This window comes from Phytophthora sojae (genome assembly GCF_000149755.1).
Source record: "Phytophthora sojae unplaced genomic scaffold PHYSOscaffold_3, whole genome shotgun sequence".
In the NCBI taxonomy this organism is placed as follows: Eukaryota; Oomycota; class Peronosporomycetes; order Peronosporales; family Peronosporaceae; genus Phytophthora; species Phytophthora sojae.
In genome coordinates, this window is record NW_009258117.1 from 8,430,998 (window position 1) to 8,448,555 (window position 17,558).

The 17,558-nt window shown below is 54.8% G+C and overlaps 3 protein-coding genes across 3 annotated transcripts; all 3 read right to left on the reverse strand.

Moving 5' to 3' along the window:
- Nucleotides 1-821: 821 nt before the first annotated feature.
- On the reverse strand, nucleotides 822-1,424 carry PHYSODRAFT_378785 (hypothetical protein; the record flags this gene model as incomplete). Its single annotated transcript, XM_009526414.1, has 1 exon — nucleotides 822-1,424. A coding segment is annotated over one exon (603 nt), but the record flags the coding sequence as incomplete, so codon positions are not given.
- A 7,841-nt stretch (nucleotides 1,425-9,265) lies between these two features.
- On the reverse strand, nucleotides 9,266-9,529 carry PHYSODRAFT_491991 (hypothetical protein; the record flags this gene model as incomplete). The annotated part of the gene is made up of 1 exon (XM_009526415.1): nucleotides 9,266-9,529. The coding sequence occupies one exon, from the start codon at nucleotides 9,527-9,529 to the stop codon at nucleotides 9,266-9,268; it is 264 nt and encodes an 87-aa protein (XP_009524710.1).
- Nucleotides 9,530-14,376: 4,847 nt separating this feature from the next.
- Nucleotides 14,377-16,764, reverse strand: PHYSODRAFT_345775 (hypothetical protein; the record flags this gene model as incomplete). Its single annotated transcript, XM_009526416.1, has 1 exon — nucleotides 14,377-16,764. The coding sequence occupies one exon, from the start codon at nucleotides 16,762-16,764 to the stop codon at nucleotides 14,377-14,379; it is 2,388 nt and encodes a 795-aa protein (XP_009524711.1).
- Nucleotides 16,765-17,558: the final 794 nt, after the last annotated feature.

Here is a 17,558-nt window from a genome sequence, read left to right on the forward strand (position 1 = left end):
GAAGCCATCGAGACGGAAGGGTTATCTGGATTCGGGAATCCCTCCGCGTGCTATGAAGAGTTCATCTGGCAGCAGACTCGAAATGCTGGTATGGTATGCGGCATTGAAACGCTCCAGGGCGTTGCTATAAACCTGGCCAGAGACGTATGCGGTAACACCAGACAACCCTGCCACATCTTGGCCATTCCGTGAGGTTCCTTCTTGCTGACGCATATTGTCCGTGTTAACCTGAGCTTGGCGTGCTATTCTCACCCTGCGATCTTTCAGCCGCATGCAACTCCCTGTCCCACTGTACGTGGTAGTACCGGATATCACTCGGGCTCCAATGATATGACAGCAGTACCCCATTTTCAAGGAGTAGCAACACGCGCACGATGCTGAAGCCATGTTGACGCTCCAACCAGCGGAGGGTATGTCATACGATGCGCCAGGTATAAAGACCATTTAATAGCATTGCCGTGCAAGGCGGAAGCCTTTCGCCGCTGCCTTTGGCCAAGAGGTTCGTGAAGTAGACCAGTAGGCTTTGTAGCGATAAGCCTCTCAAACGCCCGGTTGGCACCATCATTTAGCCGCCATGACTCGGAGCAAGATGCTTTGAGGTGAACAATACGAACCACATCGCGATCACCGGTCTCAAACAATACCAGTTGTTGCGCACGCAAAAGGCGCTTGGTAGCGTTCACAAGTGAAGTAGGTGGGTTGCCACATGAAGTCGTGGGGGTCAACTTATCCGCCGTGACATCTTCCGTAATCACAGTAAGCTTCCTCAGCAAACGAGTTGTGTCAAACATTTTGCGCATAACATGCCTTTTGACACTAGCGTTGAATGTTTTGCACGGGTTGTTCGTGGCAGCGTATCCAATAGGTGTGTGAAACGATTGCCAACGCCAGTACTCACTATTGAGCCACTGCTTTTCAAAATAATCTGCGAAGGAGCGAAGCACAAAAACATTCCTCCACTGCACCAAAATCGAATCGCGAATTTGGTAGTATTCCAAAAGGTTTCTCGCGTAGTGCATAGCGATTATGCCCCTGTACACCATTGCACCGGCAAAATTGTCGAGTTGCCGTGTGCGCTTTCTCACATTGTACAGCACGTGAAAAAAAAACATTAAAAATGTTGCATCTTGAAATTGAATGATATCACGTAACGCGTTGTACTGAGCTTTCTCAGCATCCCCAAGCGCAGCGTCAATCCTAGGTTGCACGGAGAACAGTTTCGCATAGACTTGAAGCAGCACAGATAAAACACCAGAGGACTCGCTCTGCGTAAGTTGGCTGACGACAAACATTGCTGCCAAATGGTACGTTCGGGAAGCGTCACTGAAGCCACACGTGATCACCAGGTATCCAATCTGACTCAGCTTAAAAGTAGCATCGATATGAAATAAAGCAAACGTATCATCTTGCTGGAAATGCTTGACTTTTTCGAGAAGGCAAAGTGTAACGGGGTTACACGCACAAGTGGCTACAGTCACTTGTTACTCTAACAGATGCGATGTCTGTTAGAGGTTTGAACACTTCCTCGACCTTGGTGTAAGGTACACCAATGGCTACATACATTTACGACCACCACGACGGTGGTGCATACACATTTAGGATTCCTATTGGCTGAAAGCAGCATCTTTTAGCCAATGAGCGACATGCATAGCATTGGAATTCTGCCAACCAGCCGTTGGCAGATTCCTATCTTAGAATATTACATTTAGAGGAAGTCAGAAACATAAAACAAAAATAGCAGTTCTCATCTTTTACCAAAACACGCTACTTGGAGTCTTTATCTTGTTTAAAGTATACTCGTGGACCTCGAGTATACTTAACTCAAGTAAAAGAAACATACGCTTCCTCATACACGTGCGCATACGTGTAAGCCGTAGTAGTGAGCCAAGGTAGGCCCACTACACCTGGTAGCACTTCGTAGTCCGTCCAACGACCGATTTCCTGAACGTTCGTACGGAGCTGTACGAACGAGCAGCCGAGAACCTTTTCATGAGCGCGGAGGTGCCCATGGAAAGCTCCACTTCGCCTGCAACTCATGTTGCACGCGCTGACTGCCTCCACATGTCGGATCCAGAGTGGGAGGCACTCCAACGACTGTCAACAGCCATTGGGGAACCGGCTGTAGCTGCAATGCTGCGCACACTATCGCCGACGGAGCAACACGGTGTTGCTCTGGGATTCATCATGAAGGAGCAGCGTGATGCTGCTTCCTCTATCACGGTGTCGTCCCCGACGACACCGCGCGAGCAAACGTTGAAGCTAAACGTGAGCAACTATGTCGGAAGAGAGGGCGAGCCTCTCCTCCGTTGGCTTGTCGAACTCGACACTGCCATCGCGGCTCGACGTATCGTCGAGCCGTTGTCCAAGGTTGCGTTCGCCATGTCATGCCTTGGCGGACGAGCGGAAGTTGGGCGTATGGACGCCGACTTTCTGATCCTACGTGCTTCAGCACGTACGAGGGTTTCAAGGAGGAGCTCAGGCAAGCGTTTGAGCCCCCGCAAAATGAGTTTCGGTCGAGGGCAGAGTTCCTCGACCTACAGCAGGGTAAGCACGATGTCCATGCTTACGCGCAGAGAGCACGGTACTTGGTCTCGAACATCGAGACCAATCCGATCGACGAGGCGACCAAGGTCGTCACGTTTATGAAGGGACTGAGAGATGGGCCTGTGAAGACCTATCTCTTCCGTGAGTACCCGAGTACTCTCGAAGCTGCAATTACTCTTGCAATGCAGGAGGAGTTTAGCCTGCGACAGGCTAAGCTGCATGCGAATGCGCCGAGGCTGCAACCACCTCCGGTCGCGATAGCGGAAGGTCCGGAACCAATGAACCTCTCGAATGCAACGGCTGTTGGTTATCAACAGCAACAAGGAAGTAATGTACGATGCTTCCGTTGCGGAAGGATCGGTCACTATGCTCGAGAGTGCACGGCACCCGGGCACCGAGATGGTGGTCGACGCGGCGATGCCGGGCATCGTCGCGGACAAACAAAAAACGCTGGAACCCAGTAGGCGCGGGGCGCCCTACTGGTAATGCAGTTCCGCGTGTCGACCTTGGACACGCGACACTGAGGACTGCAGCCCCCAGTGAGATTCATCCTCACTACAAGAACCAAGATGACAAGCCTGACCTTGTCATCCTGAATGTGAACTCGATGAGAGCAAGCAGCTCTCTCCGTGCTTTGGTAGATTCTGGCGCGTCGAAGAACTTTGTTCGACTGCGAAGTCTATCAAGGCTTGACTTCGAGGATGTTGGAAGTACGACTGGCAACGGGTGCCGTCGTGAAGACCGAGAAGCGCATGGTACGCGTGCGCTTCACGTATGAAGATCAAGAGTTTGTCGAGACCTTTATCGTCCTGGATATGGACGATAAGTTTGACATTGTATTGGGCATGCCACGGCATGATCCGGTCATCGATTGGGAGAAGCGCACTCTCGTGCGCTTCGGTCGCGGCAGCGGAACAGTGAGCGATGGCCCTGTTGCCGCTACGCACGCACCGACAGGTGCGCGCGACTCCCCACTCGAGACAGCGCCTAACGCCGCTGTCCCGGCGCCCTGGGCGCGCGCGAGCAGCAAGCGTCGGCGTCGCCGCCGACGGCTGAAGGAGAAAATGTGTTGATCTCGGAGATCGACACCCGCTTTTCAGCGAATCAGGAAGCGTCTCCGACCTCAAGGGGTACGGATGACGCAGGCGAGTCACACGCCTCAGCCGTGGAGGCTGACGCGATTCTGATTGCATCAGTTTTGGCCAATAATAAGAGCCAAGGTGACGAAACGCCGTCGACTCCGGGAGTCGATGGATTGGGTGAATTTGATTCGTCGGCTCGGGGAGCCGACACATCGTCCGTAATGGGGGTCTCCGCCAATGGTTGGCGTCGAGGTATTGAAGTCGCATCAACTCCGGGAGTCGATAGCTTGGACGAGTTTGATTCGTCGGCTCGGGGAGCCGACGCACCCTACGTAATGGGGGTCTCCGCCAATGGTTGGCGTCGAGGTATTAAAGTCGCGACGGTTCCGGGAACCGGCGCTGCGAAAAGGAATTTCGCGTCGACTCCGGGAGTCGACGCACTCTTTGTAACGAAGGCTCCGCCAATAACAGGCGTCGAGGTGAAGATGGCGTGTTGACTCCGGGAGTCGACGCTGCAAGCGGTGCGGACGGTTGCAAACGTCCCGCACCGGAAAAACTTGCATGCTGTCGTGCAGCCGGGCTGCACGACGAAGCGCCGGGCGACCAAGCCGGGTTTGAAGTCGCTCGCCCGCGGGACGTACCCGCCGGCGGTATACAAGAAGAACACCCGTCCACGACTGGGCCTGGACGAGGTCATGAATCATGCGGAGCCGGGCTCCGCAAAACAAAAAGACGGCGCATGCGAAGATCGCTGCGCAAGTCTTGGCCTGGGGCCGAGACGCTACAAGAAATGTCTGCTGGGTAGACGGAGGCTGAGAAGCCGGACGTCGAGACGCTGAACGTCTTGACGCGTACCTTTGCCGGATTCCGGTACAGGGAGATGACTCTCGCTAACCCTCCGACGCAAGCGTCGGAGTTTACTTCGCTTCCAGTCATGAGCTGGAAGCGCTTCGCGCGTGACTTGCACGATGGACGCATCGAGCAAATATGCATTCTCTCGGACGCCGAAAGAACGAAGAGCGAGAATGAAGAACTGAGGCAGTTCTTCATGGAGACCACCACTGAGAGTGAGGACACTCTCAGTGCGAAGACGAAGAAGGAGCGCTTTGAAGAGCAGAGCTGGGACTCGCTGAAGTCGAGTCCCTTCTACGAGATTCTACAGGAGCACGCGGACGTGCTTCCGGAAGAGATCCCTGCGGAGCTTCCGCAGGACAAGGGCACCCAGCACGAGATTGATCTCGTGCCGGGCACGAAGTACTGTGTCACGCGGCAGTGGCCACTGCCGCGAGAGCAGGTCAAGGCGATCGACGACTTCTTTGAGAGTCGCCGCAAAGCTGGACAAGTGCGGGAATCGAAGTCCCCGCACAGTGCTCCGACGTTCTGTGTCAAGAAGCCACAGGGCGGCTGGCGCATCGTTCATGCGTACAACAAGCTGAACGATGCGACGATACCGGCGCAGACACCGATACCGCGAAAAGATGTCATCATCGATTCGATGGCCAGGTGCACTATCTACAGTGCTCTTGATCTGCGCGATAGGTTCTATCAGATCCTCATGCGTGAGAGCGATATCCCTCTCACGGCTGTGAGCACGCCGAGCGGCATGCTCTAGGAGTGGCTGGTGATGCCGCAAGGGCTGAAGAACGCCCCTGCGACCTTCAACAGGTGCGTGACGCACTTGTTGCGCTCGGTGTGCGACTTCGCACCGAGCTACTTCGACGATGGGTTCGTCCACAGCCAGCTGCGGACGGGATGAGCGACGTTGAGATGCACAAGGTGCATCTCCGGAAGCTGCTTGCGCTCATGCGCAAGCACAAGCTCTATGCGAACCTGAAGAAGTGCATCTTCGGGGCGAGCGAGATACCCGTGCTCGGGTGTCTCGTTGGGAAGAACGGTGTCCGCCCTGACCCTGAGAAGGTCAGAGTGATCAATGAGTGGCCGACGCCGTCTAACGTCAAGGAACTGCGGCAGTGCCTTGGCTTGGCCACAGACTTGTGCAAGTACGTGAAGGACTACGCGGACATGATACGCCCGCTGTCACAGCTCCTGAAGAAGGACGCCGAGTGGGTTTGGGCTGCTGAGTGTCAGCAGGCCTTCGATGCAGTCAAGCGGGGCTTGACTGAGGCGCCGATCTTGGCGGTGGCCGACCAAGATCGCCCATTCCACGTTGTATGTGACGCATCCGACTTCGCAATCGGATGTGCGTTGATGCAGCCCGATCACGAGGGTCGTGATCGTGTTGTCTACTACCAATCGCGTCAGCTGAAGCCAGCTGAGCGCAACTACCCCGTACATGACAAGGAGCTCCTTGCCATGAAGTACGCACTCGCGAAGTTCCGAGTGTATCTACTCGGAAGCAAACCGTTCGTGGTCTATACGGACCACGCGTCACTGCGGACGGCTGTGAAGTCGCCGCACATCTCGCAACGGATGGCGAGATGGCTCTCATTCTTCGCGGAGTATAACTTCCGGGTTGAGTACAAACCCGGAAGACTCAATGTGGTGGCCGACGCGCTCTCGCGTTGACCTGATTACGCCACGACTGATGCCGACGTCAATGCCATTGACGCCATGCGATCGAGCACCCCAACGTCGTCACTGTTGGACGACGTGAAGGTCACGTACGCGCACGACGCGGACACGAAGCTCTTGCTGGTCTACGGCTCAGCGCCTTCTGACAAAGCTCGTCAGAAGCTGCCGAAGCATCTTCGTGCTCGTGCACACCGTTATCGGGTGCACGACGGGTTACTACTCTACAGTGCAGTCGACGACAACGCAGACCGCGTTGGCGTGCCCAATGACCATGACCTGCGACTCAGGATCATGTACGAGTATCACGATGCACCGACTGCGGGGCATCCGGGCCGTGAGAAGACATACCTTCTTCTCACGCGAGACTTCTACTGGACCCTCCAGTATAAATGGGTGCGCAAGTACGTCCGTGCTTGCGAGGTTTGTCAACGTGTGAAGCCTGCGCCTTTCGCGCAGGCTCCCTTGCAGTCACTACCAACTCCACGAGAGTGTTGGCAGTCCATGTCTTTGGATTTCGTGTTCGGTCTTCCCCCGGACAGCCAGGGGAACACAGGCGTTGTGGTCTTTGTTGACCACTTCAGCAAGATGGTACATCTTGCTGCGGTACCCGCTAAAGTGACTGCGAAGCAGACGGCGCGTCTGTTCGTTGACATGGTGTTCAAACACCATGGCATGCCGATCGACATTGTGTCGGATCGGGACCCGCGCTTCACTGCACATCTTTAGCAAGAAGTGTTTACACTTCTTGGGAGTCAACTTTCGATGTCGACTGCGGACCATCCGCAGACGGACGGGCAGACCGAACGCGTGAACCGCGTGCTCGTTGACGTGCTTAAGAGCTACGCTCACTCGTTCCAACACTGAAGCGAGTGTCTACCGATGGCGGAGTTCGCCATCAACAACTCGGTACATGCCTCGACTGGGCATACACCGTTCTACGTGAATGCCATGAGGCACCCACGCCTCCGAGTCTACTCGGGATGGTGGCTCCTTCTTTAAGTGGGGGAGGATCTCCGACTGCAACGCGGCAGCCGCAAAGTACCGCTGACACTTGCACAGTGTCAGCCGCAACGACACGAAGTAAAGCCAAGAACCGCGCGTCTGTGCAGGGCACAGACGCCGACAAGCGCACGAAGAACGTGTCTGTGCGAGGCACAGACACCAAGAAGAAGAAGAAGAAGAAGAAGAAGAAGAAGAAGAAGAAGAACGGGTATGTATAGGGCACAGACACCGCGACGACGAACGCAGAGGCCGGGCCTACTGCTGAAAACGAGCTGAACGAGTTCAGCTCGGACGCAATCAACTTCTTGCAGCGCAGACAAGCCGTCATTCGGTTTGTCCAAGACGCTATTGCAGCTTCTGTTGATCGACAGAAGCCGAACGCAGACAACGTTGGCAGGGGCAACACAAATGAATTCAAGAAGGGTTCATTGGTTTTGTTAGCTACTCAAAACCTGTCTAAACATGCAGTTTCCGACTTCGGGGCGAGCAAGCTCGCTCCGCGCTACATCGGGCCGTTCGCTGTGCTGGCACGGCAACGCCTACACACTGGACATACCGTCTAGTATGCGCCTCCATTCGACGTTCTACGTCGGACGGCTGAAGCCATACCTGCAGTACGAGCTACCTAGCTCGGCTGAACCGAAGCAGAAGACTCGGCGGAAGCCGTCATCCTCACCAGCGCGAAGTCGCGCTGGAGCAGCGTGGTCCAGCTCGGCCGGAACGATCGAGGCGGCCTGGGAGGCCGCCGTAACCTGAGGATACTTCAGAGCGCCGAACACAGCGCTCTAGAACTACTCCGCGACCGGAACTCGGTCGTGGGGAGACGCGAGATCAGGGTCAACACCAAGTTGACCACACACGAGGCGTGTTTCCACCACCACCGCCGCAAATTCGTGACGCACACGGCTCAACACGATGGATAGTTGAGCGGATTGTTGGTCACAGTATCCCGAGAACGAACAGGCAACCGGTTCGTTTTCGTATCCGTTGGAGAGGATTCCCTCCCAACCAAGATACATAGGAGCCGCGGAACGTCTTGCTTGAAGACGTCCCGGACATGGTGAGGGTGTACGAAGCCCACCATGCGGGAAAGTAATACGAGCGCTGTTGTTAACAACAGCGCCCGAAGGCACTTCGAGGGCAGACGTAGGTACCTGCCCCCGTGGCAGCGACGCGCTTCGCACGTTGCCGCGCATTATACCCAGCAGCAGAGATGTCCTCCGCTGCTGCGCCAGGGGTCTTCAACTTCGACGTGCTCGTTACGGAACGAGCATGCTCTCTTCAAACGTCACGCATTGACCAAACGGTCAATGGTGGTTAGACGTGCCGAGACCGGCACGTCTAACCTTGATGGGGGGATGATGTAACGGGGTTACACGCACAAGTGGCTACAGTCACTTGTTACTCTAACAGATGCGATGTCTGTTAGAGGTTTGAACACTTCCTCGACCTTGGTGTAAGGTACACCAATGGCTACATACATTTACGACCACCACGACGGTGGTGCATACACATTTAGGATTCTTATTGGCTGAAAGCAGCATCTTTTAGCCAATGAGCGACATGCATAGCATTGGAATTCTGCCAACCAGCCGTTGGCAGATTCCTATCTTAGAATATTACATTTAGAGGAAGTCAGAAACATAAAACAAAAATAGCAGTTCTCATCTTTTACCAAAACACGCTACTTGGAGTCTTTATCTTGTTTAAAGTATACTCGTGGATCTCGAGTATACTTAACTCAAGTAAAAGAAACATACGCTTCCTCATACACGTGCGCATACGTGCGCATACGTGTAAGCCGTAGTAGTGAGCCAAGGTAGGCCCACTACACAAAGCGTCGTAACACCTAAAACCAACGAATCGTGATCGTCTCCATTTCCAACACACGGTAAACCTTCGTCATCACGCGTCGGGCCAAAAACAAACGCTGTTTCTGCGTCAATCCCTGACGAGAGCGGAAACTCACGCACCAATTGTTTCAACGATCCCACTGAATTGCGCTCTCCATGTTTCGTTCGCAAATGCTTTACACAGCGAGCGACTTGTTTGTAGGACGGCACATCATTTAGCGGTGGAGCTGCGCTGTAGCGGCGCAGACCAGATCAAATGTGCCTGGGCGCGAGCCCCGTTTCATCCATATCGCCAATGTACTTCTTCATTGCGGGTGTAATAATCGCACGGTGTTTGCCTTCACAACAGGCGTCCCCGTGCGCGTGAGGAACCACAGTCGCCATAATTTGCCAGGTATGAAACTGTGAGCATTGCCAAACTTTCCACACTTTGCTGCACTGCGGTTTCTTACGTCCGGTTGGCACCGACAGATTTACACAAGTAGCACTAGAGCAACGCAAACGCCGCTCCTCCATTTCGTGGTCGCCTAGGCAAATGTGGCAAAGCTTCACGCGCTTGGCGTAAGCACCGGAACAGCACATAATTGAGAGCCGCGCCTTCGTGTAGGTCTCCGTGGTGGGCCCCTCCGCGATGATGGTCCATGATTGGTGAGGTTCTGGTGTCGAGTCGGCGGTGTCCATGGTGCGTTGAGGCGACGACGCGGGAGATTCAAACCAAGTGTCTTGTGGCTTGTGCGAAGCAGCAAATGAGCAATGCCGTCCTATCATTTTATTTGGTGTACACACGCCTCTACTTCAGGACCACCGCCGAACTTAAGGTAAATCACCGTAATCCAGTATATCGGTCAGTTTATTGTGAACTTCTGCGCTTAATATTCGGACTCCGTCAGTTTATTGTGAAGTTCGGTATATAATAATCGTGAAGCTCGGCGCATAACAATCGAACTCAGTCAGTTTATTGTGAAGTTCGGCGCATAATAAGCGGACTTGGTTAGGTTACATATATATTGGATTCTGTATGTCGCGGCCCTCATCGCACATAATTTCCTAATGTAGGACGGGGACTACAAATAAAGTGGACTACACTATTATGTAGCACCCTTGGATGTTTGGTTGTGCCCGATTTTTTGTTTGGTTTTTCCCTGAATCTGTTTGTTTCTGCTCTGCACAGGTGTTTGATTTTGGTTTTGTCTTAATGTGTTTGGTCGTGTCCCAAAAGTGTTTGCTCTTGTCCAAAAACATGTTTGAGTCTCGTTTACGGCCGAGCTGGATGGTACAGTACAGCGATCTCTGGGCCGTCATGTACGCGTGGTATTTCCAGGCATCAACAAACTAGGCACTTGGTACATACACAATCCAAAGTACCTAAATGGAGTTTTCAAAATGTCCTTGTTTAAGAGAATGGCTTCAGGCTCGGTTCTATAGTAAATAGTGGTCCATTGATGGTTATGTCGTTGGTACATGTATTTCTCGGTGCTTTTATCTTATTTAGCGCAGTAGCAGCTGGGCTAGAACTACTAGAACCACTCATTCCGTCGCCGCTACAATAACCACTGCCACCACCCTCCTCCCGTTACTTTCGTCACTATGCCTTCAAGCTTCGCGCCAATATAATTCGTGCTAGCTCGACCTCCCTCTGCTCTGTGCATTTGGCACGCCAATCAAGCTCTCATACATGACAGCGCATTCCGCGGCAGCCGTACCTGCCAAATTATGAGATGGGGCTGGGTCGACCAGGCAATCGTAACAGACCAATATACCAAAGTAAATATTTTAAATAATAAACTAACTACATGTAACCTGGCAATCGACTTATTATCAAATCTTCGTTACCTTACATTGACTTGTGGATACCACAGAACGAGCAAGGAGCAGCTACACTGTACCTGCGCTCTGTTGCGCATCATGGAAATTATCAGATATTATGGGTAACAACAGCTCTTTAGCTTGGTGGACCATGCATCACCACCACACAGACTGAAATTCTTGATCGACGCAGTGTCGGGACTACCCGTGAATTAGTCCCGGTGTGAGAACGATTCACACTCGGCCCCATGAATATATCTCTTGCTAGGAACACAAACCTGTTGATAGCGACTTGTAGAACACATTATCTAATTCATATGCTTCACTTGCCATAGTAATATATAGATCTTTGTATGGTGCCTAATTCAAGATTTCCAAAGTGCCGATTTCAAGTCCAAATGGGCATTAGGCACAATATCCTAATTTGTTGATGCCTGGGTATTTCCCCAAAGACGTGCCGGCCGCGCTCTTCAAGAGAGAGAGCGTTCTAATCACAGAGGAAGATGGTCATTTCACAGAGCGTGGGGTCATTTTACAGAGCGTGGGGTCAAACTACAGACGGTAGTGCATAATCACAGAGACAGCGATTGCTTCACAGAGCACGCTCCTGTCGGCACAGCGTAACCCGCGCAATTCTGCCGCAGAATTGCCGCACATTTACTATTGCATATTATTGCTGCTACTGGCCGGCTCAATGCCTGCGTACAGTGGGGACTTCTTGTGGTGTGGCGCCCATGAGGGATCACTACAGCCCACCCCCGCTGCCTCCTACTTTCGAACTAGGCGCGCTATTAACGCATGTAGCTCGACTGAAAAGCGAGGTATTTAAGCATGGGGGAGCGTCGTGCAGCTACGCGATCGTGGTAACGCGAAGCGGATGAAACAGGGCTACGTGTACATCACCCGCATAAATCTAGAATGGCATAGAGTGAAGTGAAATACGAGCTAGCTGCTACAGCGTGCAGTAGCACAGGCTGCGGTTGCCATGCCTCGAGTAGCAGCCCGATGGAGGGCGGAGCACTAGTCGAAAAGACACTTGCGCCGTGCGCTACAAGTCTCTCAACCATGTCGACGTGGCCGTTCACAGCTGGCCGTGGCCATTGAGCGCGTCGATAGCGGCGGTAGCACACACATCTCTCAGTCAGGTATGCTTCTCGAGCTGGAAGCGCGGCAATGAAACACTCGAGTCCCCATGCGTTGTGCCGCTCTTATGGCAGGTCGATATAGCTCTTAAGGCAGGTCGATATAGGATCAAATAGTGGTGACTCATGCGGCAGACTGACTGGCGTTGCGTCCGGTGGAGACCACGTTCAGCACTTTGGCGCCATCGACGAGGTTTCCTGTAGGCGAGTAGGATGCGCTATTATATATTATAAAATACTTCCTACACCTCAATGCATAAACTACAGCCTCGTCTGCCTCTTTAAGGCTGTAGCACGATGATGATCGACAGCTTTTATCTTGCAGTGTAGCATGAAACTTCTGCTCCTAGCATTGTCTGGTCGCGAGGAGCACAGTTTTAGTGCAACGAGGCGGCAGGTATTCATGCAGCAAGCGCACATCACAAAATACCATCTATCTACTCGATCACGGCATAGTATCACATAGGAGAGAAAACACACACAGCACCCATCAGATTCGGCTGGGTCCTTGCTCGTACAGTTCGCAAGTGCCGGTATTTCTGCCAGCAGAATTGCATTTGCTGCTGCCGGTATTGCCCTTATGTACTTCTGCTAGCAGAATTGCATTTAAGAAGGACCAAGATGTATTTCTGCCTGCAGAATTGCATGTGGCAAGGCCCGCGATGTATATCTGCCGGCAGAATTGCATGTGGCAAAGACCACTATGTATTTCTGCTGGCAGAATTGCATGTGGCAAGGAGCACTGTGTATTTCTGCTGGCACTCAGCCAGTAGTGACAGTGCTAGTGCTCTATTTCTGCTGATGGATCTGACGCCGTCCACAGCTTTAGGTGTGATGACTGCAGGCCATCATAGCAATTCTGTCCTTTATGATAGGTCATACATCCAGAATAGTGACTACCAAAAGTGTAACCCTGGAGGTTACACTGGGAGTTGAGTCTCCTCAGACAGCTGTTCTGTCATAAACGTTGCTCTGTGAAATTGCTGCACGCTCTGTGATTCTGCGTTTTTCGTCTGTGAAAATCACGTTTTCTCTCTTCAAAGAAGGGCCAGCGCTTTGACTGGGTCAACGTCGTGGTTTGGATCGACAACGCCGTCGAGAACCCGAAAGATATCGGCGTCGCACCCTCGTCGTATGTCGTCGTACGCGAAGTACACCCCACCTCCGCCCGATGGCATGAACGGCACAAGCGTCATGATCAACTGTACCTCGCTGATTCCAAGAACAGCGGTTTCCACACGGTGGACACGACCTGGATGAAGGGCGGTGAGTTCCAAGATCTCATTATGTGGGAGCAACTGGCCGATGCAGCGCGCGACGCTCTCAGCAACACCGATTTTGGCGAGAACGCCAAGGTCCCGTTCATTGACGTCAACTTCGAGGCGAACCTTCAGGCGACCTGGCCGTACAAGTACTACATGTAGCCGTTTGAAATTTGGTGCTGGGGAGTTTACAGCTGAGCCTGAGGACATTTTTTAGTATAGAGCATTACATCCATGACGAGTTGGCGCGCAGACGACGACGCCTAAGTAAGCTATTGCACACCTTCTACGAGCCCGAGCCCGTCTACTTCAAAAGTGGACTCCCCCTAAAACGAGAGCCAAAAGTCGCACAAAATGGGCTCCCTCATGGTAAGTACGAGATCAAGGAGCCCTGGTTCGGGCTCCCCATTGGCTCCAGGGCTCCCCAAATTTAGCTTCAAATCTATGACGGGCTCTCCATAGTAATATCTGATTGGCCAATTTTACCTAGACTTAAGGCGAGCAACTTCGCGTGATCGATGCGCCACGCTAGAAGATCGAGCTCAAAGATCGCCACAGTAGAAGATCTCGCGCCGCTCATATGTGTACAGCCGCTCCGAGGCCACCCCAGCGTCGCCGATAGTCCTTCCTCCCCCTCAAGGAGAAGCCCTCTTTCCTATGCCTTTTCAGGTTAGAACCTGGAGATACTTCAATGACGGCCAATCATCAGCGAGATATTTAACACAGGTGAGGGGGAGCCCTTAACGAGGGCTCACAGTTCTGGAGGGCTCCTTTCACTTAACCTATTGAACTCAAGAGCCCAGGAGCCCGAGCTCGCGACTTTTTGGGTTCACCCAAGAACCCAGGAGCCCGGCTCTCCCCAGGGCTCGTAGAAGGTGTGAGCTATTGTGTGTGATGATACCTTAGCGGTGATCTGCTCAACGTGACAGTCACACTGCCACATGCCTCATGGGTGGCAGCAAACATCGGGAGTGGGGGAATTGACTTGCGCTTGAAGCCGTGGGATCGACATATTGCTGCACTTGAAGCTGACTCACCGAAGCGAGTCGAAAGGCTCTAATATTGATGAGCTCCATTTCACTATGTTATGCTAAAGCTAAGACCAGCGCTGCCCACACCTCTAATCTGGGGCGGGCCCCCATTTACAACAACCTCACTCACTCCTTCCGTATTGACACTTGTCCGAGCCGCCGAAGACGACGCACATGGCCTCCTCCTCCTTCAGCACGGACTTCTCGTCGTCGGACCTCTTGTCCTTCATGGCCTTCAGCTCCTCCCTCATGAACACCTTCAGCACGAACCGTCCCACGAGGCTGCGCTTCATTTTGCCCATGGAAGGCACGCCCTGCCACACCTTGTGAACCGATCCGTCGAGGTAGCGTTGCGGTTGGCACGGGCCCTCGATCGTCTCCGCGAGCATCGGCTTCTGGCCGTTCTCCTTGTAGGCGGCGACGGCCTCGTGCGGGTACACGAACCAGCGCAGCCACTCGTGGCTCGGCACCAGCTTCTGACCTTCCAGGAACTCCTCGGCCGACACGGCCTCCTCGATGCAGGCGTCGGCCAGCACAGCGGCCCACTCCAGGTTCTCGCGGCGGTGGGCAGCAATGCTGCGGATAGGGGCGACGCACACGGAGGCGCGCACCGTTTCCACGTCGTCAAGCTGCATACTAGCCAGGTACTTCTTGGCCGGGAAGGAGGAGGCACTGCGCGAAACGTGTCTCCACGCTCCGTTGTGAGGGTCGTACTCGTACTGCGGCAGGAACTTCCAGCCGTGGTCGGCCACGAAGTTCACCGCCTCAAGGATGTACTCGACCTCATCTTCATCAGCAAAGTACGGGAAGCTCATGCGTGCGACGCCCGGCTTGAGCACCTCGTCCTTGGCGACAACGGCATAGCCCAGAGCAGTGATATGCTCACGACTGAGGCCAAGCAGGCGGGCACCGAAGGGGCCGGCGCACTGACAGCCGCCACGCGCCTGGATGCCGAACAGGTCGTTCAGCAGTGCACACACGAAATTGTGGTGCAGGAAGCGGTCACCAAAGCGAACGAGGAACGAGAAGATCGGCAGCTGGTCCACGTTGTCGTGGCCGAGCAGCACGATGTGGTTGTTGCGGCCCAGCACCTCACGGACGTGCTGCACGTGTTGGCGCTCGAGCTTCATGATGTTCTTGGGGCCGACACGCTGCTTGAGTTCGAAAGCGAGGCCGAGACGGATGCTTCCCAAGATGTCGGGGGTGCCGCCCTCCTCGCGCTCGACCTTGTTGGCGAGATAGCTGTGGGCCTTCTCCGTGACGAACAGCACGGTACCGCCGCCGGGCATGGTGGGGACCTTGTTGCTCATCAATTTCTTCTTGACCACCAGCACACCGGGCGAACCGGGGCCGCCCACGAACTTGTGGCCCGAGAAGAACACCGCGTCCTTGTAGGCGGCCGGGTCCTCGGGGTTCATGTCGATGTCGACGTACGGGGCGCAGGTGGCGTAGTCCCAGCACGACAGGGCTCCGTACTTGTGCAGCAGCTTGGACACCTCGTCCACGTCGGCCAGCATGCCCGTGAGGTTGGAGGCAGCGGCGAACGTGCCAATCTTGAGGTCGCGGCCCTGGTAGCTCTGGAGCTGGCGCTCGAGCTCCTCCAGGTCGAGGCCGCCGGTCTTGGCCTCCGAGATCTCGACCACATCGGCGCAGTACAGCTCGCGCCACGGCAGCAGGTTCGAGTGGTGCGAGAACGGGCACGTGAAGATGACCGGCCGCTTGTACGCGCGATGGTGGCGCCGCATCGTGGTGAGACCGAGCGCATTGATGAATTTGTTGATGGCGCTGGTGCATCCTTGACCCGAGAAGAGCACGACGTCGCGGGCGCCGCTGCCGTGTAGACGGGCGTTGACAGCCTTGCCGATGATTTGGCGGGCTTCCTCGCGGAAGGAGGTGGTCTGCAGCCCCGTGACCGAGGTGGTGGTGTGCGTGTTGCCGTAGGTGGGCATGACCTCGTTGCGCATGAAGGTCTCGATGCTCTCGATGACCTTGCCGCTGGCCGTGTAGTCGGCGTAGCACTGCGCCTTGACGCCGAACGGCGTCTCGAACGGCACGTTGCGGCCGATCATGTTGTCGGCGATGTCGTGCAGCAGTTGAACGTCGATCTCGTCGTCGTCCTCGTCCGCCTCGACCGTGGCGCCCTCGACCGAGGACAGGTCGGTGGCGATCGAGGTGCGCACGGTCATGCGGCGGTCGGCCTCCTTCATGACGTCCAGAGCGAACTCCGCGTCCATGTCGGGCGTCGGTGCTTCGACCACGCTGTTGGAGCTGGATGAGGTCTCCGAAGACGTTTCGTGCTTGTCATCGTCGGAGGTGGCGGCAGCAGTCGCCGTGGCCACCTGGCACTGCCGGTCGATGCGTTCGGCTTCCAGGTCAATGGACGATGTGTCGGTGCGGTTGAGCGGGTTGTTGGAGCGCGAGGAGAGCACATTCGGGTCCTCGGAGTCCTTGGTCACCGCCAGTAGACTGCGGCGCGGCAGGGCGCCCTCGTCAATGCTGTGGCGCATCATGGCGGATACGAACCGTATCAGACGAGCGAGCGGATCACCAACCACGCGATGCGCTTCACCGTTTGGCGTCAAGTTTGGAAGTGACAGGCAGCAGCAACTGATTTGAATGGAGCTCTCTGCAGAGGTCAGGCATCCTGCCGACTAGGGTCTCGAAAGCGATCGGCTCACCCGGCCATTTGTTGAGGACCCCGGCCGGTATTCAAGCACGCACATGCTGCATCTTGACAGGCCTGTCCAAGGCGCAGCCCCACGACGCCGTAGACGCTGCAAAATGGCCGAGAAAAGGCTCGACGCGCTCCAGTCGAGCCACGTTTGACGGCGCGGCCTGCAGAAACGCCACGACGAGTTGCATGCGCCGCTCGTCGCCGATTTGCGTCTCTTATCCTTCAGACGAGACCTGTCCGATTGCGAGGGGCATGGGCATTGTTCAGCGTGACCAAGGACGAGAGCTCGGTCGCAGCGAGCTGCAGCGGCACCATCTGAGGAGCGACATCTCCATACCAAATGCTCCCGAAATTCGGGCCGAATGGGTTCGGTCGCGAGCGCATCGCATCGATCGGCGCGTCTCCAGCTCGGGAGAATTTTTGCTTCAAGGGCTGCTGCGGATAGCCTTGGTGTCCGCTTTGTGTTGACCAGGTCTGGTACGGTGGATACCAGGGATCACCCCACCCAACGCCACGCCAGCCACGGGAACCTGCAACGGCGGGAAGGAGAGCTAGCGCGGCGCAGCGCCGCTCCCGGTATCGCTTGCTGAGGCGGTATCTCTCCCCGCAGCGACGAGTCAACCGGGTACG